Below are 22,169 nucleotides of genomic sequence, written 5' to 3'. Positions count from 1 at the left end.
AGTATCTTACATCCAAATATTTTTTATTTGCTCATTCATGTTCAACAAGGCATGCCTGGCTCCTCCTTCCACCTTGAGTGAGCGGATAGGACAGAAAACTACCAGGAGTGTTCAGGGGAGTGTATCTGTGTGTGTGCGTGCCTGGTATAATAGCAGAGAGAGAGAGAGGAGGGGAAGACCGCAGTAGCTTACTAAGTGATGATCTGCCTGCACTCGCACAGTGAGCTGGTATGCTCTGATCTCTCAGCATCCCATGTTCCCGCTCACTGTTTCAGTCTCACACATTCTACTTTTTTGCTTTCTGCTTCACTCCTTCCACTTATCTTCCTCACATCTTTTTTAGGCAACATTTATTTTAACTTCTTACTACACTGTAATTTTCTCAAGCGTGGAGAGATAAGAGGAGAGCAGTGGGGTTGTTTTTGACTGAGAGTAACAACAGCAACAGATGTTAAATAAAATTGCCTTTCTTGGTGCGAAGGAACACCGGCTAAGATTTTTTTCATTCCCTCTCAAGGGTGCCAAGGTTGTCCTGCAGATAATGAGGATGACTGAGAAGCGCACACGTTGAGATTTTAACACCGACAACGCAGATGGACAAATAACAACGGAAAAAGAAGAATTGACACGACAAGGAATTTAAAAGGAGAAATTATGAACACCACAGAACACCATGGATTGCTCCAAGGCAACCATAACAGGAGCCAAACCTCAGGCATTTTGCCACTTAACAAAGACTTATCAGCTGAGGAGCAGGACTCACCAGCAGGATGCTACGAACAACTGCTGATTTCCACAGAGGTTTTCCTCACTCTGGGCATCATCAGCCTGCTGGAGAACATCTTGGTTGTCGCTGCTATAGTCAAAAACAAGAACCTTCACTCCCCAATGTACTTTTTCATCTGTAGCCTCGCGGTTGCTGACATGCTTGTTAGTGTCTCCAATGCCTCTGAAACTATTGTTATAGCTCTGATCAATGGGGGCAGCCTAACCATCCCAGTTACGTTGATCAAAAACATGGACAATGTGTTTGACTCTATGATCTGTAGCTCCCTCTTGGCATCTATCTGCAGCTTGCTGGCCATCGCCGTGGATCGTTACATCACAATCTTCTATGCGTTACGATACCACAACATTGTCACCCTGCGAAGAGCAATGTTGGTCATCAGCAGCATCTGGATGTGCTGCATTGTTTCCGGCATCCTGTTTATCATCTACTCAGAGAGCACCACTGTGCTCATCTGTCTCATCACCATGTTCTTCACCATGCTGGTGCTCATGGCATCGCTCTACGTTCACATGTTCCTGCTGGCACGTTTGCACATGAAGCGGATCGCAGCGCTGCCGGGCAACGCGCCCATCCATCAGCGAGCCAACATGAAGGGTGCCATCACCCTCACCATCCTACTTGGGGTGTTCGTGGTGTGTTGGGCACCCTTTTTCCTCCACCTCATCCTCATGATCACCTGCCCAAGGAACCCCTACTGCACATGTTTCATGTCCCACTTCAACATGTACCTCATCCTCATCATGTGCAACTCTGTCATTGACCCCATCATCTATGCCTTTCGCAGCCAAGAGATGAGAAAAACCTTTAAAGAGATTTTCTGCTGCTCTCATGCTCTCTTGTGTGTGTAAGCAGATTTTTTTAGTGTCAGCAGAGCCATGTCCCTGACGGCCACAATGCAAACAAAATGAAACTTGCCCAACAAGGTTTTTGAGGTTTTGAGATGTAATCATTGTGGACTGATGTGGCTCTGTGCTCTCGCAATTACTTGTAAATGTTTGATAAGCAGGGCGCTCGCCTGTGGTTTTGTGAGTCAATTTGTCGAAGAGGTAGGTTTACAAATCCCTTGTAAAAATGAGTATTATTGTGTAGACAAATGCTATTTTGCTTTGTAGTAAATGCTGTTCTGAAGTGCAATTTAAAGTAAGTGTTAACAGCATGTATACAATTAATACACATGCTCAACCTGTGGTGCATTTACAAATGCTTTCTCTTTCTCTGTCTGAAATCTTATCTATCTACCACCCTTTTCTTGCTGTTCACTGTAAAAAAAAAAAAAAAAAAACATCTAAAATACCATGGTTGTCTCTACGAAACTGTATAGATTAGGACACTTAAATGTCACAGCTGGCAAAACATAGAATCTAAATGCCACAGTGCATGTACTCTATATGACATACTGGATATCTTGCACAGATATTAACATAGTATGACAGACTACCTCCATGTTTGAGAGTGTAATCCATCGCATAACAGAAAGGGTATTTGCACACCGCAAGCAAGGATACGTATATCTCTAGGATATACTTTTGTTTTGCATTACAGTGAATGTAAAGAAATAGCTAACAGTTACTTTTCATGAGATAAAATGATGAGATAAAAGAGGTTACACCTCACTGATTACCCTCGAGTAAATATCCTGTTAAGCTATAGTGTGCTTTTATGATTTTCAGCAAGTTTGAAATTTTCTTCCTTTGTTAAAAGGATAAGAGCACTGAGAAACTAGATTCTTCTGGAAACAACAGCACAAAAATACCTAATTTCCGCTCTTTGCTGACCGCTGCTTATAATAGCCCACTCAACGTAGTAACCACAGACCGTTTTCTGATGGTTTTGCACAATATTTATTAAGATCCAAAATGCAGTTTGGTACAGATGTAAAATCCCTTACTGAATTAAAAGGGTAAAGACATAAAAGGCTACATATTTACAGTAAGAGTAAATAAATATATACCATCAGTACAGAATGTACTAAAACAAATTACACAAAAGATGTAGAAGAGATTATTTGGAGCATAACTTTGAACTGTCAAAATCAGGAAAAATATTAGTCAGCGTATTTCTCAGGCACAAAAGATGGCACTTTCTGGTTGAGAATTTTTATTTATTTATTTATTTGCACCTACAGACAAATGGAAAAACAATTCAGGGTGGCCTAGAACATTTCTTCTAGTGTGTATTCCAATTTGTTTGGCTCCATTATGGCGCGTTTACACCCTACCTGATCAGGGATGAAGTTTTTGTAGATCCCTACCTCTGATTACCCCTTTGAGTCAGGGCAGCAGAAAAGAGAGTTTTTATCCCAGAGATTAAGAGAAAGTCATTTTAATGTGAGCGCATCATGATTTTCATCTGAGCAAATCGCTAAAACAGACTCTTCACAGACCTACTGTCAGTCCACTCGGACTCATGATACTGTATCTTTTTAATCAAAGCTCTTTGTGGTTTGTGGATATTTGTGTAAATTTGCTCATGTGGGTTGTTCTCACTCTCAGCATGTACATGTCATAATATAGAGATCTATTTTTCATCATGTTTCTGCAACAGATTTTACTGAATGTATTTTTATGTGTATGTGTTGTGTAACTTATTGCTTTCTATCCTTGCCTTAAATATGTTTCACTGTGATGTAAAGAGCAACGATATCCTCTGTGACAGTATTTCAGAAACTGATTGAACTAAATTGAGTCTTTATATGTAGGTAAATGCTATTTTTAATATTGCCTTATTTATTTATGCCTTTTTAAACTTGAAGTGCATATCTAAGCTCATAAAATACACAAGAAAACTGATGTAAACAGTTTTTTTCTGTTTAAAGCTTCGCCTGGAATTTGATTCATGTGTGCTGATATGAAGGTGTTTGCTTGACTACCGTATCCTCTGTGAATCACTGCTGCCAAAGTAACTTCAATAAATCAAATTGCCACCTCAGCAACAGCTCTGTTTGTCAGCTTTCCTCTGGAGTGCAGACTTTAAACTTTACCTAGGTTGATTACGTTTTACTTAAGTCACACAATTCCTTAAATTCAGATGTGAAAACAACCTCACAATCAAAAACAACTGGACTTCTTTAAAAAAGTAAAGGAATATATTCTAATATCACTGAAAACGTGCATTCATTCAAGCACAACTGCAATTCACAGCAGGTTTTCACATGAACCTGACCCATAAATGTGGAAATACAGCAGTTTTTTTGCCCTTAGGTGAGAAACTGAAGTTTGTGTGCTAGAAAAATGTCACAAGTCCTTTGATTCTGTATAACTCTGGAAAATAAATTGTATTCAGTATTGCTGTGGGAGCATCAGAGTGAAAAATAGTAATTTAATTTAATTATATCTTAATAGTTTGTTGTAAAGGATTCATAGAATAACTAAACCCTGGATCTGCAAACAACAGGGATGTTTTCAGTTTTTTTAGTAGTACTCTGATGAAAGAACATCCTTTTATCATTAAATCTATGCAAGTTGGTGGGATGGAAACGAAGAGAAGCTGATGAATTGAAGCGGTAATTTCAAGGTTTGAGAAAACCGATATCTTTTTCATATATATACAGTATATAACTGCAAATGCTGCTATACTACAGAAATGCATTCATGTGTGCAAAATAATTCATTTTATACGTTCAGGCAGTAAGCAATATGCCTGTAAAAGGAAACAAATATGAAATCTATTAAGCAGTGACTCAGCATCGGCTGATTGATGATTTCACCAGCACAGTGTGTATACCTCATGCCGCCGTGGTTAGCTGCTGTACTTCACAAAGATTTTACAAGTCAAAGATTCTGTGCGTTAAGAAAATAAGCAGAACAAGAGGGCATCCAGACGGAGTTACAGGTTTGTGTTCCAGTGGGAGTCAAAATGTATTGATGTATTGGATCATCTATTGGATAATCAGGTGGTAGCATGTTTTTTTAAAACAGCGGTGCACCTGTGCTCGGCTCCCTTTGCCTTTGAGGTATTTTGAGCAGAGACACAGCACTCAGCAAACTTTAGTCCCCCTCTGATTTTGCTCAGATTTTCCTCTAAGCAAGTCCTGTCGAAGTTTTTCATTACCTATATCAACCACTTGCTTTAATACATTTTTTTCTTATCCAACCAATGTTGTTGTTTTCAGTATCTCTCAAGCTCACCTCTTGAGATCCTGGAGCAAGCTTGCCTGGGGGGTTTGTCCACCTAGACAGTGCTCTTAGTACTTTTCTGCAACTAGAGGGCAGGGTATCTCTGCAATATGTTCGGCCACCCCAGCTGCTGGTATACTCTCCTTTAGGCAACATCTATTTTCTGCAGGCTTTATTAGAAAAACAGAAGACGGGAAGCATTCTCAAAACATCTTGTACATTAGTTAACTTAAGTAGAGGAAATTTCAAACTGTAAGTTAAAGAATTTACATAAAATAAAATAAGTCAACACTGACTTTTCGTTTCACACAGGACTTTTTCCTTTCACCCCGACGAACTCCCCACACAGACTTTGTTGCTCTTTATACCATGTCACCTGACATTTTTTTCTCTGACATTTAAGCATACAATGGACACGCTTTCTCTGCACATTATCCAGTCCGGGCTGCTATTGGTGAATGACCTGCACGCAAAATATGAAAGTGTAAAGTTGTGTTATTTGTATGCAAATAGAAGAGACTGAACTATTCATACAGCTCTGACATTCAGAGCTGTATGAAGTGTTTATGGTGGTTCACTGAGATCACAATTCAAACATTTTTGCTAACTTACATGTCTTCTATTTTTCACCAGCGCAATACAGCATGCACGACTTCACAATAACTTCATATATGATGTAGATGAACTTTCTTATCTTCTCTGCTGCATGTCCTTCATTCCTCCCTTGTCAAAACAATGGGTGTTTGTTGAAAAGATGTAGATATCAAGATTGTATATAGACCTTAGGAATTAGAAAGCGAGTTGATATAAACAATGTGCCAGCTTCTACTGCGCATCCAGGTAGGAAGCCCAGATAGGAAATCATCATTATATAAATTATCAACGTTAACTGACCCTGACCTCAACGGACTAGGGCAGACCAGTCGTGATGCCCAAATAATATTTATTTGTGTCCTTTGTGAGTTGATTTTCCTACACACATGAAACACCGACATCTAAAATTCTCTTTCTGGTGTAATAGTGATGTAATGCTTCGTCTCTCTGCTCTTCAGACTGTGTGATATCATCTTTAAACCAGACTTTAAGCCGAACTCCAATAAGCTTGAGCGGTACTACTACCTACTCCAGGAGAGCCTCGCCTGACTGCCTCCCATGTATCAAATACACATTCATTGCTCCACACAGCCAAAGAATCAGCAGATTCTCTGTGAAATGATCAATGCAGTAGTTCTTTTTAGTAGTGAATTATTTTTCCACTTACTTCACAAGTGGAGAAGGTGCTGTATCTTCTTTCTCCTGCGCTACCACTATTTCTTTTTGCATGTGGCCTTTAACGCTGCTTTACCTCTGACTCTCATTGGCTGTCTCTGTTCTTATCATGCAGGCCTCGGGGGGATTTGTGCACAGAGCTGCATGCATCACATTAGACCATGTTGACTCTACTTCTGCCATCCCCAGCCACAATAAATAATGGAATTTACTTTCAAGTCAGGTCCTCTCTGTTAAGTTCAATTAACACACTCACTTAACAATTGGATTGTTAAAAATGCACACGTAGTGTCTGTAGCAGACCTAAAAATTTTTGTTATGCATTTTAATAAATTTGTGAGAATTGATACCCAATTATGAAGATTCATAAAATCTAAATTTATTCCTCGTTTCAGGGCACCACCAGAGTTGTTATAATCCTAGAGTCTCCGGACCTCTAGGTAGTTTTGAATAATTATACAATTATTACTAGTGATCAGTTAGTTAATAATCGCTCAATTATCTTAAATCAGTCAGTCAGTCTCATATCTAAAGGGTCAATTCTCTTGGCAGGAACTAGAAATAGCCAACACACACAGCTCTTGATTATATTACAGTGAATTTATTCTCTAACTAAGGTGATAAAAAGATGGTTAGATACAGGGAACATAAACATTTGCTGAACAATGAGCCTGGAGGTTCGGTTGTGGGAAGCGTTTGACTCATACGGCATAGAAGAGCTAATGAAAGTAAACTAATGCTATAATTTAGGAGTTGAAATGGACATCTGATCACAGAACGTGTGTTAAGTCTTACTGCTTGTCGACAGCCTGCTTTTGGCCTGTTGCACGGGTCCCACGCTAGCTGCCCGATCGTGGCTTTTTGCTAGGGATTCTCCGGGGTTCACCGTGTCTGATTGAAACGCCTCCTCTGTCTGGCAATTCGGCTGTTTTCAGGTTTCCTTCGTTGTAGCTGGCGAGACCACTTGGCTTGGTCTGACCTCGGTGAAGTTGGCTCGACGAAAAAGGCTTAAAATGGAACTTGGTCGTTCCTGAATTAGTCCAGTGTAACTTAACGGACTGATAACTTTAACAAACAAAAGAAATAAAGAAAATAAAACAAACTGAAGGCAGATCGATGTCTCGGCACTTCAGGTGTGTAGCTTCAGGCGAACAAAAGGCCTGTCTCGCTGGCCGAAGCGTCCAGAGGGCCGAGCAGAGTGGAAGAGAGCCAACAGCGAAGAGAAGAGCGCGAAGCGAGGTCGCGTGTCGCTCTTTGTTGTCTGGGGCGTGGTTCCCCAGGGGGCGTCTCAGGTTTCCCAAGGGACTGCCTTTCTAAACTTAATGTCTAAAGAAAAGAAATCTATTTTCACGTATTATAATCAAATATTTTCCACAATCGAACCTCAATGGTTGAACGGTTGTACTGTTCTAGGCATTTGGTAACAGGAAACAATTGTCACATTATTGGTCAGGATATTTATACATTTAACGGCATTTCCGACGAGGGCATGTAATACTTATTTCGTCCACTTGGGGGAGCTCAGGTTACATGAGGAAAGCTTGGATTAAATCAAAGATCGTCTCTCCTTAGGAACTGGGAATATTGTTGATTCATCCTTAAATTCAAGCTGGCGATTAAGAGTATAGTAAAACATTTCTTTGTCATCATTTCTAAAGGAATTTTGTAGGAAAGTATTATGAACAAGCATTGATCTTGCTGAAAATCGTAAACACTGCACAAGTAACTTCTTTTCAGCACTAATATCAACAACAGATAGCAACAACAGTTAACATAACTACTCAAATAGAGGCAAACGTAATCAGGTAACTAAAGATTTAATTAAACTTAATTAAATGCTTTGAGTCTTTGGAGACTGCAGTCCTTTTACATTGAAAGTTCGGCTGTCCTGGATTGTGTCACACTTGGGTGAGACAAGGAGTATCCCTTTGATGTGGTAATAAATAAATAAATAAGCTGGTTCGTGTCCCTTTGTCAGTTTAACAGTCAGGCCCCGCGTTATCAGCTTCGGAATCAAAAAGGTGCCAGTTTTATGGTCGGGATAGCACTTAGAGAAAGCAACTTTGACCCCTCCCCCTTCTTCTCTGGGGAGGAGAAAGGAATTTAGAGTAGCTCCAGATTTATTCAATATAAAATGCACAAATCCACACCGTTGTTCACTACATGTCCTTACTTCTAAAATAGCAATTCTCTGGCAGAAATTTGCCATTGCGAGTAGAAAATAATTGCCCTCAATTCTTAATTATGTGAGGGAGGGTTAGTGGAATTTGCTATTATTATTATTAATAAGACATTAATTTTTAGCCATTTGAAGACAATATATCAAATATCAGAAAATATATCAATTGACCTTGTAGTTGAAAAAAATCATCAAGTGGCAGTGGTGGAATGTAACTAAGTATATATTTACTCAAATTCTTTACATAAGTACAAATTCAAGGTAATTGTGCTTTACTTGAGTATTTCCATTTTATGTAACTGCAAATGTTGTACTTTTTACTCCAGTACATTTACCTGACAGTTAAATTTATTGTTCAGACCCTTTCTGTGCAGTGAAAAACATCTATCTCCATATAAGGTGATTTTGAATATGAATTTAAACTGAAGCATGAAGTGTTCTCTTACCTCTTAAGCCAAATAAACTATTTAAACCGCCCTTAGATAAGTTTGAAAAGTTTTAAATGCAGTATTTTCACAATGTAGTGTTAGTACTTCCGTTGCTGTCATGCGGTGATTTTACTCATTTGAACTAATATATTTCCTTGAATCTTGTAATATTCCATCCCTTTTCTGACCTGTTTTTTAATCTAATTCATGATTGAATATTACTATTGTGAGTCTGTTTGTGTGTGCGTGAGAGACCGAGAGGGGGAAGCAAATGGGTAATATAGTCACCATAACAACACATGCCTGCAAGATGTCCTCTAATCAAACCTGAGCGGACTAAGAGTTCTTGTTTTTCCTTCTTTTAAAATATACAATCACACTCTTTATTAGCACTGCTTCAACCTCACAAAGAGCATAAGACCAGAGGCAACAAATAATATACCTGTGAATGTGGGAGGAGAAGAGCACCTATGAGAGAAGATTCAAGCACACCTGGAGCCATTTTAATAGTAGAAGTCCAACACACTTGTTTTGACAGTCAACAAAGCTACTGTTGACACCATCTCATATGTCACAATCCCACAACTTAATCACAGCATTAATTAATTAATTAATTAATTAGAATGCCACTGCAAAGCTGTATAGGTTGTCTGTACAAGCAGCTTATCAAGACACATATTTACATTTGACCACTGGTAGAAAAAGTAATTCTGCAAAAGGAGGAAGTCAAGTGAGGTTGTGTAAAGAGCGACAAAGTCTGTGTAGAGAGAAAGCTGGGGTGGATGGATGGTCAAACAGACAACTTTCACCCAGGGTACTGCTGTTTGAGTCCCATTTGAAACCAAAAGTCAAGTTGTAGTTAAGTTACGTCATGACTTTAAACATTAAAATGACTGTTTTTGTCAAGGGAGTCTGGTGACGGCTGTTTGTAGTTAAACTTAAAAGATTTCACTCTAAAATGTCTATCCCTGTAGGGATCTTTTCCATAATGTTGTCAAACGCTGATAATAACTATCTGAACCTGTCAGTGGCAAAAACAAACACATTAGTGGGCGTACTTTTATAGTGTGCTATTGCTTGGAGAAATTACATTGCACCCCTGTTTTGTTTCTGCAAAGTGCAAGTGCAAGAGCAAGTGCAGCATGCTCGCTCAGAACTGGACCAATTTCTAAATTGCGTGAAAAAGACAAAGTTATCCTTTAAGTGTAAGACCAAGATAAGGAAAAAACATTAAGTGAACATATTAAGGAAACCTTTAGAAGAAGACGTGGAGGGTGTTTTATGCAACCGATTATACTTCAAGGAAACCTCAACTCGGACCTCTTAACATAAGGTGTTTTGTGCAACTGACCCCAGATTCTCCACAAGTAATTCTCCACAAGTAACGAAACCACAACTTAACTTATTCTTATTTTCAGATGATCATACACTAATGAAAACATACCTATGAATAATATATCCCATTTCTGCCATATTCTGTAAATATACCCCTAAATCTTCAGTCTGCTGACTTTCAGAATTTGGACCAAACAGTAATACATAAAGAGACTGGTACCTCACACACAATTAAATGACTTTAAAGGTGAAAACCGACTACTGCTTTGACCTGGATTATTTCTTCATCAGGCAGTTAATGTGCTCCAGAACTCATCTTGCCAAACATTTTAACCAGCAAATGATTCAGTGCAGTTTGATTCAGACTTATTTTGATCTTTTACAGCAGACGTATTCAATTAAAATTCAAAGAGGTCCAGTTAGAGAAAATTTCCAGAAGCAAAAGGAACATCATAACGACTAATTTGAGTTATTATTCAGTACCGTAACGTATAGTTGTTTCAACATGTTTTTAGTCAACAACTGACGGGTATATAGCTACCACTTTCCTACTTTCTCTTGTTCAGTGAGAAACGTGAGCCCTGGCTTGTTCCGCCAGCTAGGATTGGAGATATATGAGATATTCTGGCAAGAATAATGGGAAGAATGAACATTTAAGAATCTGTAGATTCTTTGTTGAAAGCCATATGAAATCTCTTTTCTCTTTTGTCTCCTCTCTCCCTGCATGTATCCATGTATCTCACTCTCGGACTCGACTCGCAATGTTTATCGGAATGCACAGATTTGATTGGCTGAGCAGCATCACATGAGACGATTGGAACACATGCAATTGATGTGCCGTTATACCAGTACAGTAAATGCTAGAAAATTAGTGACCTCTGCTCTACAGCATTTTATTCTGCTGGTTGCCATAAATCAATAAAGTTATATCATGAAAGAGCATTTATTGTGATTACATAGTTTGGGATTGTATTTGTTAGAAGTAAAAATATGAAAGTTAGTCTGTCATCAGTCAGTCATGCAAACAAACACTAACACCTTTTGTGCAGAGAACTTGGATAAGTTTTGTTTTGAGCAAGAGGTCAAGGGTTAGTTCAAGCTGTCTCAACCATATCATTGAAATTAGGCCTGGTACATGGACTCATAATAGCCAAAATATATCTGCAGGAGGTTAATGTGAATGTAGATAACTACCTCTGAGTCAGTGATTACTTCACCGAGAGCCAATATGCCTAGTTTTCAAAGCTCACTTTCTGTCCCAAAACTCTCACTTTTGAAATAATGGTCCAACCTAAAACTAAAAGTTAAAACTAAAGTTAAAAAGTGCTGCAACAATGTGACTGAAATTGTAAGAAAATACCATAGCATTAACCTACCAAGTCACTACTTGCAATAACAGCATATTCTTCAGCAGTCAAAACATGCAGAAATAAGTGGACACAACTGGCCTCAAGTGTAACTTCTACACAGTCAGTATAATCAATATGATATTTAACTGCACAGAGACTAATTACCACTTTAACAAGCAGCATCACAGTAGTGGTCCAGTCAGCACAAACACATTGAGTGCACCAAAACATTGTTCCACCCAAAGTAACTTTATTAATTAATGAATTATTAATTTAAAATCTAATGGAGATGCCAATATATTAAAATATGTATATTGGTATAGGCAGATTTTGGGGGAAATGTATATGCAATGATGCACATGGATATTTCCATTTGATAGAATGATGCAGCCACTGAAAACAGTTTAAACATTTCACCCAGTTCAGGGAACTCTGATGAAATGCTGTGACACACTCATGTTGTATTCAACATGTGATGATGTCAGGCAGTGTGAAATAAGATCACTGCTACTTGGAAGCTGAAAGCTACTTGAAGGGGATGCAAAGGCGAGAAAATGTATGTAAGGAGGTTCTGCAGAAAGCATGTCAGTAAGAATGTCAATTATAAATCAAGTGCGTGTGTTAAATGCTCTTATCTTGTTTTTTTGTATTATTCTTTACACTTGTTAAAGCACTTTGTAACTTGTTTTTGAAAAGTATTCTAGAAAGGCACAAAGGAAAATAGAAAATGATGAATCATATTCATAGTTTAATTCATGTAGAACATTCATATGTAATAAAAACAGGTCCATGCAATTCTAAAGAAATCTAAAATCAAATAGAAATAGAACACAACTTTGAAAACATCAGAGGACATGGCAACCTATTATATACAGTAACTCTACAACTGTAATTGGCTCCATCTACTTCCTTTCGCTGATCTCTAATTAGCTCACATACCTGTCAGAGAGGTGTTAACAAGGTTGCCTTTTGCAATACACCATACCACTCATTCCAATTTTTTTCAGCTCAGTAAGACAGTCGCATGTCTCTTCAGCTTTAATGTAAATGAATGAGGGATTGTATAACATTAATGATTGCAGCTTGATAATTAGGTTGATGTCATTTGTGTTTCAGATACTGTTGCGTTGGTCTTGGTCTCTGGTCTTCATAGTTGTAGATATAAAACAATAGAACATTTGACTTTGACTGTAGAAACCTCACGCAGGGAACTGACTAGTGGTCAGACTCCGGTCAGTTTGAGACTAGTTGTTCTGGACATCTCTCAGTGGTAAATGTCAGAACAGGTTGTTTGTGAAGAAGCTGCACATACTCAGCCACACTGATGGGATAAATGAAGCTTAATAAAGATACGTGTTGCACATGAATGTAGATCAGTGACTGAATTCATAATGGCTCGTTGTTTTCTACTTTGCAGCACACAAGACTCCACAACTGTCTAACCTTCTGCTAAATAAAAGCAAATGGAAATATCAGTGGGTTTTTCTTTTATCAGGCAGTTTAAAGAGACTCATGAGATTCATGGGCAGCCACTCAAGCTGCAAATGGTGGATAAGGCTAATAGCCACTGTCTCTGCTGATGCTTCATTACTGTTTATCTCAAGTAGAACTTTGAGTCAGAAGTTTTTCTTTAATCGTGTCTCTTTTATTATGTTAATAGACTTAGAATTTGCAAAAGCAAGTACATTTTAAACGCTTTAATGCTTACCCAATTACATTTACCAACTCTATAAGAAATGTATTTGCTAAGATGCAAAATGTTCATACAAAACTGTCATGATCGCTGGGTAGTCGCAATTGCAGGCAGAGTGATAACTGAGGGAACAGACATAACCTAGGTTACTGGACACTAAACACAGACATAAAATAAGACACAGAACTAAACCTAAGATACATGAAAGACAGGTACAAGGTGAGCTAAACAGAACCTGCGAATGAACAATGAAATAAACATGGCTAAACAGAGAACACAAGACAAGGAACAAAGCTCCAACAGAAAACATGGACCAACTGTTACACAGACCAGGGTAGGGGACAGAAGCAGAACTAACCAGAAAGCAGGAAAACACTCAACAAGGAACAGAACGGAAATAAGGAAAATACCAGAACACAACTAAACACTAGCTGATAATAACTAGTTGAATAATAACCCAGACTAAATAACAGATATCAAACTGATCAATAAGTAAACTTCACAGTGAACTAAATTCAAACGAACGGAACTACATGCAAAACCCAAATCTTAAATTCAAGAACACAGAGTGAATAAGGGAGACAAGATAACAGGACAACACAGACAACAGAATAGGATAACAGAACAAAAACAGATTAACACAGAACCAGGCGGACAACAAAACAGCAGAGCTCACCATAAACACAGACTGGGCACAGGACAACAGACAAGACAGGACCCCATAACACAACAGACCAAAAATAACAGATAATCAACTGACCAAAACTCAGAGTGCTAAACTAAAACATGACAGACAGGCAGAATGTGACAAAAACATATTAGCAAAGCTTTAAAGGAGCCCTATTATCAAAGCCATCTAAACTAGGGTAGCAGGAGAGACATAAATGGGTTTTGATTTTGTTACTTCCAGTGGTGGACAGTAACTTTAAGTAGGCCTACTAAGTACATATTAGAGGTTTGAAGGTTAGTATTTTCTTTTCATGCCACATTCTATGTTTATGTTCACTGTTTATGTTTTTGTGTAAGAAACTTTTTAATATTGGCATTAAATAATTTCTAAATATTTCACAGAGCACTGGTGTCCTGCAGTTTGTGCTAAATTGTATTGGGGCGGTGACCAAAACTGACTGGATATGGCACAGCTATAACTAAAATATTTATGTACTAGGTTAATGTTACAGGAAGCTGATAAACACTGTAATTGTAATTAACTTGTAAAAATTAAAGTTACATGATTAAGATATAAGTTAACATTATTTAACATGTTCATTATAAAGGAAAGTAAATCAAGCAAGACAAAGGGAAGCAAGTGAGAAAGATGGCAGGAAAGGAAAAACAATACAGAAAGGAAATGCAAGAGAAGGCAGTTGAAGAAGTGAAAGCAAGAGCTAGTTTGAGCGCAACTTCAAAAAAGTATACCACTCTGCCCCACTCTGCTCTATACCACTCTGCCCCCCGAAGCCCCTTACCCTAACCATCACAGGGGTGTAGGCCTAAATCGTAATTGTATGCATGTTGACAGGTTAACCCTACAGCTGCGCACATTGGCCAAGGCTGTTGCAGTTAACATTCTGTGTTGCAATGGGGAACAGAAAACGCTCATATCGTTTTGGGAGTCATCAACTATCAACCTATTCTGTCATTTCCAGATGAGAACCTGTTGGGCATGAATGTTGAGCAGACCAAAAGTTGTATGAATGTGAAAGCAAGGCTATTTTACTAACCAGAATTCTTTATTTTATTTTTATCGCCAGTGTTGTTAATGATGATAAAAGTGAAATCCACTGTTACTGAAGTTGGGGAGCTTGAACTTTTTCCGACTTCCATAGAGGGGCGTGAAAGAAAAAGATTAGAGTTAGATAGATGCATATGCCCAAGGTTATGTAAAGATACCTTATCAATATTTAGAAATGGTAAATCAAAGGCAACTGAATTTTATGTTTTATTCTTAAAGATGTTTGCTCATTGGGATTTGGAGGCCTATAAACCCAAGTGAGAATGAGACTGAAAGAGCATGCTAATAAAACACCAACAGGCAGTTTGCGCAGAGGAAGCTAAATGCTAAAGCAGGGAAATCCTCTCCACCTCACAGTATGCTACTCGTTTAGTGAAAATATCAAGGAATGTTTAGTCAGTGTTACTCTAAATCATCAACTACTGTGTGTTCATAGCCTCTTAAGTAAATAAAGTGATTTTATTCTCAATGATTGTGCTCTGCTGAGTCTCCAAATTGCTGGATGGCTGCACTGCTCAGAATGCAAAACAGTTACATGGGAGAGAGACATCTGATGCAGAGGGCATCAGGCTCATGAACCTTCCTCTTCCTCTTGACAGGAGCTGACTTGGTTATCTCCTACACCTCTGCTGTGTGCATACAACTGGCATACTGATCATCTTCCCCAGTGTCTATGTGTTCTGTTTGTATTCATGCACTACTGGCTGGTAAATTGTTAATTACCCACTAGGTATAAACCAACCATTTGTAATATTGAATGTTTAATAAACAACTACGGCACTAAAGTTTTGATTAACACAAGAGATCAATTAGTACATGCTCCAGTAATTTGCAAAATAAAAAAAAACATCTGCCACAGAATTAAAGACATCTTGAAACAAAGGATTTCCTTCTAATTAAGCACATCCCTAAATGTCTTCAAATAAATATCATAAACATGTCTGGACAATCAACGACATGTATCTTGTGATACATGACTGCAGATTCAAGCACTGAACTTTGTGTCAAAATGTTTGGAGAAAGTCTCTAAATATCTAAAAGAGCTCTAATTTTATTTTTTTTTACATTGATGACATAGAACTGCAAAACCCAACCTTCGCACAGTATAGGAGAGGCCTTGCACTACAGTATTTGGATAAGCTACTTTTTATATACAGTATATAAAATCCCCCTCTCACCCCCCGTGAGGTGGTATGTGTCATCCTCAAGCTCAGGTCCCATACCAGAGGCCTGGGAGTTTGAGAGTTTGAATTTCTAACCATTTTGTTAAAGCAAAGAATGGTGTTGCCTTTTTGGGTTGTTTTATTAGAGTGGTTTTAGAGGTCTTAAGAGATAAAACGATGCAGTATTTCACAATAAAAAAAATTACAAAAATTAAGCAGTTTCATCAGCAGATTATATATATATTTTTTTTATTTTGTGTGTTCTTAATCATCTCAACACCCCCTTTACAATGTATCTTACAATCTATAACCTCATACTGAGAACTACTGCTCTAAGGTAGGGTAGCCTAAGAATGAAAAAGTTTGGCTATAAGTAAACAGTTGTTTCCAAGACAACAAATAATATCAGTGAGAGAGGCAATCAGCAGCTCAATGAACAACTAATCAAGCTTTGGAAAACATCAAAGACCATTTTGTTTTTTCAGTGGAGAATTCACCACCTGTGTCCATGATGTATAATGAGTTGGAAGAAGTGAACCAAACTTTATTGATGTTGCAACACAAATACATTACCACACTCAGTGTTTCGTTAGGTGACTCAGCCACCTTCCGTAAAGTATACATAACAACAGTGCTTCAATGAAAATACAAAAGCTAGCAGCCTGTTGAATTTCAGGGTACAAACAACATATTTTTAATAGAAAAATGGTAATTAATGTCTAAATTATCAAAAACATACCCCTGATATCTGCTACATTTTTACAGCTTTGGTGGTGAGAAGCAGAAATGTGCAGATCCAATATGGTAGATTGGAAGGGGTGCGCGTTTGTTTTAGGCAGACCCAGAACTGAAAAGAGCGGGAAGCTGATGTGTGTGGATAATGGCTGTAGATTGAGCAGAGGCGGCATTAGGGAAGATGGTTGGGCTGGAATCCTGAGGCACCAGAGAAAAAAGAAGTTAGCCATAGAAAGGCATAGAAGAACCACAAAAGCTCACTAGAGAAATCTTCAAAGTAATTTCGGCCGAGAGTCCCACTACCATTGTGTTAGACTGAACATCTGACAACTAATGGCTGAAGAGCTGGGGTACTTGAACTAGACAGGTGTGTAGATGAGCCAGGTGCTTGAAGAGGTAAGCCACACACACACACACAGAGGGAGGGGAAACAGAAAACACAGGGTTCATCCAAAGTCATCCATTTTCTTCACTTGTGATGCTGGTGGCAGCTGATCGCAGCTGGATGAGACTTTTGATGGAGTTTGTGTCTGCACATGTGCGCTGTGCCGACACTAATGAAGACACTCAGTTATCACTGCTAGAACAACAAGTTTTCTCTCTGGAGCTGTTACCGGCACATGAAGAACAACCTGCATTCTGTATTTATTTGTGTCCTGCTCAGAGAATCATACTCAGAATGCATTTCTATGCAAATTTATTAATTTACTGATTAATTGAATGAAATTATTTATTTGGCTAAAGAGACTCTCTGACTGTCTCTGACTTTAATTGTATCTAAAATAAAAGTTAATGGGTGAAATAACAAAAGAAAAATCTTTAAACACAGATTTTAACTAGATGGTGAATCAGAAAACAAATTTGGAAGTGATTCACTTGAGTTTAATCTGTTATATGTCTTCACTCTGGTATGAACCTCCAGTGATGTTTACACAATATAAATGATTTTCATGAAGTTTAGAGGTAAAAGAAAATCACATAAAGACCCTCTATAATACAGGGCTTCACATGGTGTGTCCCTTGTTGTCATTTGATCACGGCAAACTCAGTCCAGATTATGAGGTATCTCTTTTCAATACATGACAGACATAAATAATAAAATGGTGAACTCCTTTAAACTCTGAGCACACAGTCTGAGCGAACAGATAATATCGGAGACTCTGTATTATGGAGGAAAGCTGAAGCATTATGAAGCCTCAGGATCTGACTACATAATGAATGAAGGCAAGAATTCAGGTGGGAGAATTTCCACATTTACTATTTATCTATTCCCTCCTGTGTTGGGCAAAGTGTATGATGTTTTCCACTGCAAAGTAACAACCTGGCCCACTGAATATAATTAGCATGCAAGAAGACATGAAGAGGATCAAATCCCCATTTTTACGTAGTGGGAGATCTTACTAGCAATGCTAAGAAGCTAAAAGGGACTGACACGCTATTATGCCATATAGCACGACTGGATCGTGGAGCCAGCAATCATATTTTTCATAAAATGTGACATTGCACAGACATGGATGGTGTTTGTTGCTCCAAAATGTCATTCGTTGCACCACCTTGGTCCAAACTGAAAATTCTAAACAACTACTCGATGTATTGCCATGACATTTTGCTCACAACATGACAAACCCTTCAGCCAAATACTTTTATTCTGACACCATCCTCTGGCAAATTATTTCATTTACCTCCCCACGACTGCTAACCTCAACTGTTTAGTTTTAATTACAATGACCATTTCAGCCTTACATAACCATTAACGTGGTTAAAGATTCTTTGTCTTGTCTTCACCATCTATAGGTCTGTCCTAATATTGACATAGAGGGTTGTTATTGTGTGTCTGTTTCATTCACTCTTGTCAACTCAGTGAGCGAGCTTGCTACCTAGCTAGCTAACGAATGTATGGACTATGGAAATAAAGTTTGTCATGAGGAGTAAACCTCAGCCACCCTCTACAGAAGGTGGAGCAGCAGCAACAGCAGCAGCTGGTGAACGGCAGGCAGGTGTTGTTTCATGTGTGTGAATCCGCAGAAGAATATTGCATGACTTCCGAAGCTTCTAACGTCACTGGTGATTCAGAAGGCACTTAATTCAGTTTAACAGTATTAAAGGTTCAGACAGCTAAATGCTGTGATTGAGCATAATAGAGTTTGATGGCAATTAGTATTATACAGTCATAAAGTATGAGAACATTTCTTCCAAAACGAAGTTACAATGTTCTAAAAGTAATAGACTACTTTAATGAATGTAATCGAAAGGGTATATTAATAATGGTGTCTGAAAAAAAAAAATTTGCACAATGACATCTATATTTAATGCAGCCCTTCTGAACAGAAGTATACAGGTGTAATTATAATACGCAGGCTTCTTGGACTTTTATAGCACATATGAAATTAAAATGATTAATATCAGCAATATTAATTACAAACCACCAGCTGTCCATGTGTTTGCTGAGTAAATGTTCATCATCTAATATTCAGTTCAGAGTTTTGAGGAACACATTTATTTGGCACTGTTGGTCATCCTTGAGTTAGAGCAGTTAAAATAATTATTGGATGGATTCAAATGTAGCAGATTTGTCAACAAAATATTCACTCTGTAAACTCTACTCCAGCACAGTAAAACAAAAATAGGTTTCATGCTGTTTAAGCCAACGTCCTACCTATGTTATGTAACTATGATTTTTGCCTCATTTTAGGTGGCAGGAAAATTGAAAATTAGTCAGTAGGCTTTACCCCCCCCCCATTCCTCGAAATTTTGTCTTGCTTCACCCCTGTTTCAACACCAGTTCCCTTAATCAAGGTTTTGCAGCTGGTAAGTCAGAAAACAATACGGATACAATGAGCAAGGTTTGAGTTTAGCTAGCTGGCTATTTAGCACTGAACTGACCAATCACAGCCTGGATGTGGCAGGACAAATAAAAAAAGGTTGATGTGCTACAGAAAAGGGGGGATTTAAAAGTGGGACTAATCTGGAGGGTTAAATATGACTGGATATGACTATATTTTGTTCACATATTCTGTTGGGTGTGATACAATAAAGCTTAAAAAAGGATTTGGACACAATTTTCTGCATTTCTGCATGCTTTTATCATATTTTAACAGCTTCAACTTCCTAGTAAATTCTCGCTCAGTAGCTTTGATGCCTCACCAGACCAATGGATCCTCTGTGCAGACCATTTCCCTAAAAGCTCTCCACACATCCTTCCCTGGAAAGGCCAGCATTGATGGAAACTCCTAATCAAGGCTACCTCGGGACCGTGAGGAGCTTATACTTGAAAACATCGCTCCTGTCATCAGATAAGAAAGAGACACGATATACTATCAAGATATTATGAATTCTTTGACATATAAAAAGAGTTTATCAAAAGGTTATTTAGAAGAAGTACACAGAATTCTTTGTGATATGAAAGACTGTGTTGTTTGTATGTTTCTCTCCTTCAGCAGCCTACATTACAATTCATAAAAGGCTCTGCTTCAAAATGATATTTCTATCATTTAAAATGATATGAAATCTGAAAGTATTGGATCTGCTAGTACAGTCCATTCTGAAAAATAGCTCTTTATCTGTTTGTCATCTCAGGCTCCTTCATCATTATTGATCTTCACATGCTGAACAGAGCTGTACTGTCCAGCCTAATCAAGTCCTTCCCATCTCTTCAACTCTTTTAATCCCTTCTTAAAACATACTTTTATAGGAAAGCCTTTCCCGATCTTATTTGACTTTATTTTATTTTTATTTTATTCTATTTTACTTATTTTATATTTATCTTAAACATGTATTTTGGTCTTTTCAATGTTTTCTTGCTTGTATTGTTGTCTTCGCACTTGTTGAAGCACTTTGTACTTGTTTTTGAAAAGTGCTCTACAAATAAAGATTATCATTATTATTATTATTATTATTTTCTTACTTATACATGTCTTGTGTTTTCCCCTCCCTGCTGTCTTGGTCTTCTTTTTTTGTCTGTCAGTCTTGTGGGCGTGTCATCCTGGCTCCCTCTCTCCAGCTCGCCGCCTGCAGCTCCACTCACCTGAGGCTCATCAGCAATCAACCCACTCTGTTAAAACCCTGCTCTACAGTCACTCCCTGCTGGTAACATGTGTTCTGGTTCTCTATGTTTTGTTACTGCCCTAGTGATTCTTGCTTACCTTTTTTTTTTTACTTACCTAACGCCTGTTTCCCTTTGCCTGTCTACAGTGAGAGACCTCAGCCAAGTTTGGAGACACTGCCTGCCAGCCTGGAGAGAGCCCTGTCTTCACGGCACAATCCCAAATAAACCAGAGACTCTTGCTCACCCCCAAATATTGTACTTTGTACTGGTTGTGTAAAAGTAAGACATAAGAATAAATATTTCTTTGCTTTTGTTACTTGGTTTTGGCACAGTTGATGATATCCTCATGTACAAACTGAAGGGTTGGCACAGCCGTTATCTAGTTCAAGATTTATCTAATGGTCAGATCATCCTCAGTTACCCTGCATGACTCATCATTGGGAAGTGTCTGTAGCACAACGGAAATCATTACATATGCCTACTAGGTGATGTCACCAGGAAATCCTTAATTAGCTATGCATATGATATAAACTTTGTGGTAATCAATACCTGTAGAAGACTAAAAGTCACATTAAATCATGACAGGATGCTCACTGAGATGCAACTGTAGTGATGCTCACCGCGGGATTATCAAACCAACAGAATCAGGATGTAAAATTAAATAGTAACTCTTAATGTGTATCACCAATGAGAGTGCTAAAATAATCCATACTTGACTGCAACCCCTAAAATCTTCTTTGTGAGAAAGGTGAGGCCTCCCATTGTCCACTGATTATTAGTCACAGTGGCTGCTTCTTTCATAACTACAAGAAAGACATCCAGATTCTTTTTGCACTTCACTGACTGTGTTCTTTTCAGAACTGATTTTAGCCTCTCTGTGTCCTGACGCAGCCCTGCTGACTGATTTCCCTCAGAGCTACATTATCTAGGCTAGTCAATAGCGACTTCCAAAGACATAGACTGTATCCATTTCTTTATTTCTGTTCCATCTATTTTTTAATTATTAAACAGTCTTACCACTTGAAAGACCTGGGAGCAGAGGGTATTGTGACGTTAATAATTCTCATAAATCGTGTGACCTAACTTCTAATAATGAACCTTGTAAACAGCATAAGGCAACATAGGAATTGGGACTAAAACAGAACTAAAACAGTTTTCTTCTTCTCGGCTCACAGAAAAAGTTATGTAATATGCAATAAAATATATCAAAATAGAACCGGTGGTACCCCTTTTGCTACATCAAAACAATTTCAGCGATTTTTATCAGATTTTACTGCTAATTCTAGTCGTTTTTATGTCCAGGTGACGAGTAAACGTGCAGTTCTGGCTCTCT

The 22,169-nt window shown here is 38.2% G+C and overlaps 1 protein-coding gene and 2 long non-coding RNA genes across 3 annotated transcripts; 2 read left to right on the top strand and 1 right to left on the bottom strand.

Annotated features, from left to right (window-relative positions):
- Positions 1 to 218: 218 nt before the first annotated feature.
- LOC119912798 (melanocortin receptor 4-like) lies at positions 219 to 3,708 on the top strand. Its single transcript, XM_038732048.1, has one exon. The coding sequence runs from the start codon at positions 655 to 657 to the stop codon at positions 1,636 to 1,638; it is 984 nt and encodes a 327-aa protein (XP_038587976.1). The 5' UTR covers positions 219 to 654; the 3' UTR covers positions 1,639 to 3,708.
- Positions 3,709 to 16,579: 12,871 nt separating this feature from the next.
- Positions 16,580 to 20,149, bottom strand: LOC119899847. The gene is made up of 2 exons (XR_005443929.1): positions 19,936 to 20,149; positions 16,580 to 16,989 (listed from the first exon to the last, which is right to left on the bottom strand). It is a non-coding gene; the product is annotated as an uncharacterized LOC119899847 (long non-coding RNA).
- Positions 20,150 to 20,704: 555 nt separating this feature from the next.
- LOC119899840 lies at positions 20,705 to 21,373 on the top strand. Its single transcript, XR_005443927.1, has 2 exons — positions 20,705 to 20,877; positions 20,983 to 21,373. It is a non-coding gene; the product is annotated as an uncharacterized LOC119899840 (long non-coding RNA).
- Positions 21,374 to 22,169: the final 796 nt, after the last annotated feature.

Source organism: Micropterus salmoides, unplaced genomic scaffold (assembly GCF_014851395.1).
Source record: "Micropterus salmoides isolate LMB-PRFRI ecotype aquatic unplaced genomic scaffold, ASM1485139v1 Ms_hic_scaffold_1, whole genome shotgun sequence".
NCBI classification, from domain to species: domain Eukaryota; kingdom Metazoa; phylum Chordata; class Actinopteri; order Centrarchiformes; family Centrarchidae; genus Micropterus; species Micropterus salmoides.
Note: the sequence above shows the minus strand (reverse complement) of the source record. Positions and strands in the feature narration are given on the sequence as shown.